The sequence below is a fragment of the Seriola dumerili genome, unplaced genomic scaffold (assembly GCF_002260705.1).
Source record: "Seriola dumerili isolate Sdu_G_001 unplaced genomic scaffold, Sdu_1.0 BDQW01000088.1, whole genome shotgun sequence".
NCBI lineage: Eukaryota > Metazoa > Chordata > Actinopteri > Carangiformes > Carangidae > Seriola > Seriola dumerili.
In genome coordinates, this window is record NW_019174343.1 from 7391178 (window position 1) to 7400052 (window position 8875).

The following is an 8875-nucleotide window of genomic DNA, read 5'->3' on the forward strand; positions in this document are numbered from 1 at the left end:
ACTCAACGTATTGTAATAGTGCAGAAACACTACAGGTTACTATGGCAATGCTACAGATTGAAAAAAAAAATACTATACACAGAATGACAATATTAACTTACTCTTGTGTAGCAACATTTCAAATTCATAGATTTAAAATTATTTAAAAGTGCGTCTGAGATTATTAATTAGACCAGTTTTCCATTTATGGACTACTGTAAGGACTAAACCATAAAAATGATCTTGAAGCCCCTTCACACCCATGGTCCACCAACACAGGTGTTTTCAGTTTTTCTGATTAGACAGGACTGTATGGACAACAGCACTCATTTTGTTTGGTAGTTTGGTAACATTACAAAGCATGCTTTTACCTCCGTATTTACGTATTTTTTTTTTTTTTTAGCATTTTTATGTATTTCTTACAGACAGTAGAGATATGACAGGATAGGACAACAGAGATGTAAAAAATGCTCCTTCACTAAGTTTAAATAGTTTCAGGGCTCTGCAACTGTGTGTGTGCTGGCTCACTGACATGGCTGACTAATAGGAAAGGAACAGAGCCATCATTAACAGTAAAATTTACTCCTGTGCTTCTCCTGTCCTGACAGGTCAAAATGCCTGCTGTGAAAAGGGCCTTTTGTCTTACAATAAACAGATATGTCTGACACATTCTATGTTTTGTTTTCAACATGACACTTTATTAAGTAGAATGAATGCACAATCTCATACATACAGTATAGGGCAGGCCTATTTAGCCTATATTTCATAGGCCTAGTTATAAAGAGAGGAGTGAAAGAGAAAACAGCTGCACTTAAATATCTAAAAAAAAAATTAAAAAAAATCTGAATAATCAAATATAAACACGTCACACTGCTGAATGAAATGGTTTTAACACACATTACCAATTCCTGCACTGATGAGATAGAGCTACAGTAGATAGCTACAAAATGTTATAGGTTCATAAATATAGTATAGTTTGAATAAATTTGCTTTAGAGCTAAATTTATATTATTTATTTTAAACTTACAGAGTACATTATATGAAAAATACATTTACGACCCCCAGTGCACAGCAGTTTGGTCTTTGATTTCAGGTTTTAACCAGCTGAAAGAAGCTCTATGAAGCTGGATACTGAGAGGATGTGAACATCAGACAGCAGAAGAAACCAGGTAACATTTCATGGTGTGCTACAGCTTGTAACAGAGTAAAAAACAGCACTTATGACACACGTAAAGAATTACATTCAAATGAGTCCTAAGATGGCCAAAGGTCAATTACATTAATGAAAAAAAAATACTTAAAAAATATGTTGAGTTCTGTTTACACCAAGACAAATATTTTTAGTTTCATTGAAGAGTTTATTTCTCGATCTGATTTTTCTCATGTTTACAATGCATAATGCTACCAAGACTCTGGTTACAACAACTTAGAAATGTATGATGGTGCATAACTATTCTGATTTTTAAAAAAATGTTTAAAAAGGTTGTTTTTTTTTTTTTAACAACACAAAAAACCAAACACATGAAATGAGTCGAAATCATTACAAATACAAAAATCAGCCAGCATCAATTCTCATAAACAAATTTTCTGGTATGAGACCTGCTCACACCATCAGTCATTACTGCAGCAGCCCTATTCTCTTCACACCATCAACCTCCCTTCCTACAACCAATTATATAGTGCTCACTTGGGGGTGGAACGACTGGGGGAGGTTATCGTGATTAAATACTTTTTTATCAGGTTAGTTTTAAAAATTACAATGTTAGTATGGGAGTAAAATATCAGCTTGAAACTCATCAGTACAATCCACGCTATATACAGACTAACATTCAGATAGACCTTCAGCAGATTTTGACAAAACTCACTTTACTTTGCCCGGTTGTAAACCCTGTCTGAACCTTCCTACTGCCTGTCATCTGTCATGGTGACAATTTCATAGGGAATTAAGGCTTAAGATGTTCATAAAGTGCTCTGTATGACACTCAAATCCTCCACAACTAAATGCAGAAAAAAAATGATTTGATATGTGTAAATTATTGTCATACAGTCATGTGCTACTGCCATACAGTAGGTCTCATAACAGCCCTCAGGTTTTTCCTAAAACTAGTCTAATTATTCTGGCAAGGTCAGCACAGAGAAAGCTACATTTATCAGCCAGCACAGAGCTGAATCTAGAAAACAAAACCAAGAAAAATCACAATATATATGACATCATTCCAAATATCCTAATTTAGTGACATCGTGAACTGATTTCAGTTTTTGATTGGACTAAGCTCACCGAGGTTTAATGCTAGCATTTCAGATTATTAGAAAGCACTTTAAAGTTTTCTAACCAAGGTTTAGTTTTGATATTAAAACATTTAGGCACTCCCGTCCTGCTACACCAGTACGCTACAGTTCATGGCCTGTTTCATTTATCAAACATGAAAAATACAAATGGTTGTGAAATTAATGGCAGATGAGGACTGAAGCTTGTTTTTGCGTTTTATATAGTTTACAAACACACATTCATCAGCATGTATTAATACTTTTCAAATGACATGAGCTCATATAACATCTTTGTATATCACGCGATTAATGAGCAATAAATTACCTCTTTAGTATAACTGTTCTTTATATCTCAGAAGATACAAAATAGTGATTTAGAGTTGTATATATTCTGTAAAAAAGTATATCTTGGGAGACTTTTTCGGGGTTATTAGGAAGGACTTCACTGCTCGTGTTGGACCAGAAATATCGATATACAGCATGACCATGTTGTTGTTACATACTCCGTAAGTCAACACCAGTGCACATCCACATGAGAGCACTGGGTTTGAATTTCATACTGGTGGAATCAGTTATAACACGGGGAACTTGCCAAGGCTTTTTCACACTGCACAGCTACAGTTTGTCATTTATTCCAGTCTCTTTCTGCTGAGGTTGCCGTGTTTTGCTTTGCAATTGAGGTCACATTGTATCAATTTGTCTGTGTAAGAGTGTGACTGTGTGTGTGTGTGTGTGTGTGTGTGTGAGTGTGTGTGTGTGTGTGTGTGTGTGTGAGTGTGTGTGTGTGTGTGTGTGTGTGTGAGTGTGTGTGTGTGTGTGTGTGTGTGTGTATGTGTGTGTTCTGCTGCATCAGACTAGGGTGCCTGGGTCTGCGCTGGGTTCCTTTGGGGTCACCTCTTGCATCTGTGGATGAGGAGTCTCCTGATACAGAGAGAACTCCATCGACCTGTTGGGGGAGGCAAAACAAATCAATACAGCACTCCACAAACAAGAGGCATGCAGTGAAGCATAAAACCACAGAGAGTACACCTTCATGAAATAAAAAGTATGAATCATGGTCAGAATATGAGGGAGCTTAGAGAGGGGCGCCCTCCAAACTTCATAAAATCCCTATGAAATTAAGGAAGAAAGAAAAAATACTATCATAATTAAGCGGCCCATTAATGCATGTTGCCATTTGTATGTGTAAACATGACTCTCGTCCCTCATGGGTCATTGTAGGCAATTCATGGAGGTCTGAGTTGTATCTGAAGGAGAGTGTTTTTGATCAGGAAACAACCAAGTGTGGATGCTGGCATGAGATAGCACTGACCATGCAAAAAAGAAACAAAAATAAAACACCCACAACTGTAAACATCACAGGATGACAGATGGATTGTTTGTTTGGGGACAGGGTGACAGGGTAATTGCACCATCCTCTGCTGGAAGACCTGCTGCCAGCTTCCATGGAGAAACATGATTAGGCAAATCTCAATAGTACAAACTGATTCAGTGACTGTATTTGCAAACATGCATGTTGGTATGTGTAGTACAATCAAAATGTCCCTCTTAAAGTCATAGTATGTTTCTTCTTCCTTGTGTGCAGTGCAATTTGTCGAATACAAAACAATGAACAATAATGAGAGAAAGAGTTCAATTCCTCGAGCTTCTACTGTAGCTCACAACACTGTGAGGATTCCCAATAGACAGACAGACCATGTACAAGAGACAGAGTGCTAAGATATAATTAAAATAATAAATGTAAAAAAAAAACAAAAAAAAAAAAACAAAAAAAACATAAGTACTGACCTTCCATGCAGTGGGAGACCGTGGAAGCTGGCTGACTGGGGTATCTGAGGCCTGTGGAGGTTGGCTGCTTCACCTTGTACAGACTGGGCCTGGTGCACCAGCGGGTGGGGATGTGAAAGGCGAGAGATCCCTGCCTCGTGGCCCTTAGAGGCAGCAGGTGGATAGCCGAGGGCATTCCTCAGGTACCAGTCCCTCAGTCCCTCCAGAGCCAGGGCTTTATGCAGGCTTCTGGTTGAGTCTTCTGGGGTCGGAAGAGAGAACTGTGGGGGTCTGCGACTGAAGGAGGGGCCAGACAGCTCAGTCTGGTAGGGGTGCAGGTTGGGGATGGAGGATGTGGTGGTGCCAGTGGCAGGAAGGGGAGACTCGTATGCTGATAATAGGATTGCATCCTGGGGATGTTGCTGCAAAGGAATAAAGGGTCCACAAGATTTGGTTCTGGTGACTTTGACCCTGCGCAGCTCGGCTTGGGACCCTCGGAGGACCATGGGGCTGTAAGGAGGTGCAGCGCTGGGGAGATGCACCTGGGAATGAGAAAAGCCGTTGGCATGGGGCGGCGCCACCGCTGTGGAGGATCGAGGAGAGGTCATGTCCTGCCAGATCCTCCCTGTGGACTGGTACAGGTGGTGCTGCACTTGCATCCTCTGCTGTTTCCCCCAGATATAGTCCATTAATAGCTCATTGTAGCCTCCCCCAGCTCCTCTGCCGCCCATGGACAGACGCATTTTGGCCTGTTCCACAGAGCCGTCCACATGTCTCTCAGGGCTGCCCAGGTGAATGTGTCGCAGCTTTCCATCAGTCAGCGTCTCTGAGCTCTTGTAGGGCCCTCCTCTGGGGGGCATCCCGTTTCTGGTTGCTGGATCATCAGGGAGACTCGATCTATCCAACAGGGCCTCAGAGCTGTTACTGCGTCTGGCTCGGGAGCTGTACGGGCAGCCTCGGCGGTCAGAGGATGAGCCCTCAGGGGCCAATGGAATCATATACGGGACATCCAGGCTGCCAGACCACTGCTTCAACCCATTACCGCCCGATGCATCTGACCTAAGGCAGAGACAAGAGCACAACAACAGCTTACATTAGGAGAGGACTCTGAGCACTATGGATAAAGAGTGAGTGAAGGCAATTTTAATCAAAACCGTGTAACTGCATTTCACAGAAAATCCTTTAAGAAGGGACATATTTTTATGCTCAAAGACCAAACGATAAGCTTGAGCCCTTGCTGGTAGCTAAATATGACACTAATCGTTTTTACAACCCTGACTCTATTTCTGCGTTAAACTAAGTCATTAAGCGTTTTCCAACCACACAGCTATCACAGAGGGAGGGAGCTGTAGTTCTGCTGCATCACACAAAAGCAGCCGTGCATTACCGGACATGAACGCTGATTGGAGCAGTTCGGGCCAGGAGAGGAGTCGCTGGAACACTTCTACCTTCAACGTTAGACGCACTTCTTGGTAGCGAGTGAGTTGGGCTGTGAGAGGCGCAACAAGAGGACATGGATGCATTTATGAGCATGTGTACACAATAATATGTACACTCCCAGACAGATCAAGCAGACTGCACAGTCTGCAGCATCGGCTCACTTTAAGATAAGTACCTCACAGAGCTTGTGACAGAGTTGCGGCGTGTCCTCATCTCGTAGTAAATCTCTACTGGAGACAGTTTCCTGCTGATCCTGTGGTCAGGGCTGCCCACAGTGAGACGGGGCTGCGACAGAGAGCGCTGGTCAGCGGCCACGCTGGGAGAAGACTCTTTTGGGAGAAAGAAAAACAAAGAAACTATCTTTTAATGACAACAAATCAAGGGTGCTATTTTGGTTTTACAACTGAAATGTGATTATTTGGTGTCTTAACACCAGAAGTGAAAATGAGCGCCCCACCCACTAAGTGTGAGCGATGTATTTTGCATGTGAAAACACTGGCAGATACATTCAGCTGTTCCTACAGGCTGTTGTTTCAGTTAAGCTCATTATGAATATGGATATACAGTAGAGTATCCACCAGAGGCAGAGAGAGACAGACAGTTTGTACACGGTTCACTCACCATTGTCATGGGAAGTTGAATCTGACATGGAGCTTGTACTCTCCGACATGACAGTGTCCTCTGAAAGACAACAAACATCCAGGTCACAGACAATGCAGCGGGACATCTGATATCTTTGGTAAACATAAATGCAAATGTACAAAAGGTGGCTTTGTTTTCATTCACTTATCTCAGTTGTGTGAGTGCTGTGTCATTATACCTGTGTGACACCCCCGATGCACTGTCCTCTTGCTATTTGGGACATTTCGATCCGATTCTGAGTGTCTGTACAGAGCACCGGTGAAGATGGCTTTCATCTGCTTTCTTTGGGCAGCCTCATCCTGCAGCCAGGGACAATCGGCCGCGTCAGACCACAAGTACACACAGCAATACAGCTGCTGCGTAAACACAATTGATATTCAAGGTGTTGACTTACCTCTGCCTTGGTGTTGGGCGCCAAGCCAGCCCTGCGCTGCACAAGTGGGGGTTTTTCTCCCGTCTCCAGGGGGAAAGCACGTGGCAACTTCCCAGTCAGCTCCTGTAGAGGACATTTATTAACCTCCAGTTACTAAAATCCTTCTCACTGGCCTATGAGCTCCAAAGTGTCACATAAAGTGCCACCACTTCATAAATTACCCTAAGACTCAATAAAACCCTTGAAATGGATATGTCAAAAATACAGAAACAGGATAACACCTGCAGTTGAGAAGTGAAATTCAAATATAGATACACTGACAACAGAGCAGACATCAACACAAGATAATCCTGTGCACAGCTGTAAGCTCATTCATCTGCCAGGGTCCTGAGCTAGAGCAGGAAAATTGCTGGGAGATTTATACAGTACAAATACCAATGCACACAAGGCACGTCTACATCGTGTTCATATATTAATACTTGTGCATGATTACATATCAAATTACAAGAACAGAGCAGACAACTTGTGAATCCAAGAATAAAACATACAGAGACAGAGCGAGGCACCATACATCCAGCTGAAAACAGTGTTAAACAGCTGTTAATGAAAAGCTGAGGCGGCTGTCGCTTCATTAACATGTGCGGACGAGCTTTCCGGAGCAATCGAGCAAATATTAATATGCAGCCCATTTTATATGAGAAAAAAAACACACGACTGATTCTCACCAAGTTGCCAGTTGCATCTAGGATTTGAGATTTTTCTTATTTCTTATTTTTTCACAATATAAAGATATACTGTATTTAACACAGTCACAGTAATAACACAGTAATAATAATAATAATAATAATAATGCAGTTATCATTTAAACACAGAATGTTTCAGAATTGAAGTGAGAGCCACTCACCGCTTCCTGCAAACAGACTTGTTTGAGCTCTCCCACTCTGGTGTTGAGGAGAGCCTCCAGGGCCTGCTTCCTCTCTTGCAAAGCTGCGATCCTCTCAGCCTGCAGCTTGTTGTCCTGGCTGCCTTGAACATCTACACATCACAGAACATATCACACACCAGACAGAGACAGAGGAATCAAAGGATATGGCTGGAAATATTCCATTTTTTTTTTCTTTCAACACATCTCATGTCATTTGTTGTCTAAAGCCTATTAAAACACATCTATGAGCCATGACGTTGCACTGGGTGGCATGTTGGTGGTACATTGAACTATGTTGAGTCAGTCCAAAGCTAACAAACAAACGCACAACTTGTGTTTGAGTAAAGTTCACTAAGAACAGAAGCACCCAGTTGTTCTGGAAAATAATTAAGCATTTAAAAAAAAAAATCAATAAAAAATGAAACTTTGGATTTGTGACCCGTCTTTAAAGATTCACATCTTCACTAACAACCACTGACAGGGTCGGGAAGTCAGAAGGTTTTGAGAGACGGACTAACACATTGTTGTCAATATGGGGTTTGTTTACCATGAGAAACTTGTAGAAAAATGCCAGACTTCTCCTTTAACAGCTGGAGACTGGATATTTTAGGCCAAATCACTGGAATTTAGATGTGAAGGAATCAAGAAAGTTAAGAAACGTTACTGTTTAAAACAGTCTAAAAACAGTTTAAGAATTAAATCTTTTGCTAATGTTTCCAGTGTTGCATTTTAAAGTATCTGTTTCTAACAACGTGATGTGTGTTCACAGTAACTCAGTGCTCTGATAAGATTATCTGACAGCTGTGGTGACAGTACGTGAACAAAAGCCCTTCACACATACAGCTGTTTTTTCAGCTGGCTCTTCCTTGGAGAAAAACACTTTTGCTTTCTTTCTGTTGAACTGTCAGAAAAAACACAAGCTGATATATTTGCCAGACCTTTTCAGGCTTGTCCAGACATGAAAGTGTGCGTCACGACACTGTGAGAAGTCGTTATGACTCACCGGGAGCCCCCAAACCCATGGATGTGATCAGATGTCCTTTGACCTCCATGTGATGTAATTCTGGGGACTTTACAACTCACACTCCCAACCACGTCCTCACCTGGTGAAACAGAAACGGGGTTCACCTGCAGCTGAGATGCATCAGCAAACTATATTCAGGCTTCAGGTGTTTCTTTCTCGCTAACCTTGCAGTATCAGCCATATGTTGTCTTGAGGTGGAGAGTCAGTTGGTGCATTTCTTGCAAGTCAGCAGTAGATGGGCATGGGTGTCTCCTAGATCAGATTACGCCAGGTACCATCAGGGGGAGCCACTGCACCTCTGCTCAAGTATCTAGAGCTGAATCCTTGAAAAGATAAAAAAAAAATAAAAATAAAAATACTAACTCAGAAACAAATAGTGTGAGTCCACTGTAATTAAAAGCACTATGAACACGGATTTGACCATATACAAAACTGTATTTAAAATATGCACTGCCAT

General features: G+C 41.7%; 1 protein-coding gene across 1 annotated transcript; it reads right to left on the minus strand.

Annotated features, from left to right (window-relative positions):
• Nucleotides 1-3092: 3092 nt before the first annotated feature.
• LOC111221892 (coiled-coil domain-containing protein 120-like) lies at nt 3093-8446 on the minus strand. Its single transcript, XM_022745482.1, has 9 exons — nt 8398-8446; nt 7374-7504; nt 6491-6592; nt 6275-6395; nt 6076-6135; nt 5630-5783; nt 5402-5503; nt 4036-5073; nt 3093-3193 (listed from the first exon to the last, which is right to left on the minus strand). The coding sequence occupies exons 1-9, from the start codon at nt 8444-8446 to the stop codon at nt 3097-3099; spliced, it is 1854 nt and encodes a 617-aa protein (XP_022601203.1). The 3' UTR covers nt 3093-3096.
• Nucleotides 8447-8875: the final 429 nt, after the last annotated feature.

What these genes read in the sequence shown, in the direction of transcription:
- LOC111221892 (XM_022745482.1), bottom strand. Translation starts at nt 8,446, where the DNA reads ATGGAGGTCAAAGGACATCTGATCACATCCATGGGTTTGGGGGCTCCC. An exon ending in CGCCCAACACCAAGGCAGAG is followed by an intron (nt 6,396 to 6,490) that starts GTAAGTCAACAC and finishes CCCTGGCTGCAG; the next exon opens with GATGAGGCTGCCCAAAGAAA. An exon ending in TCTGTCACAAGCTCTGTGAG is followed by an intron (nt 5,504 to 5,629) that starts GTACTTATCTTA and finishes CGCCTCTCACAG; the next exon opens with CCCAACTCACTCGCTACCAA.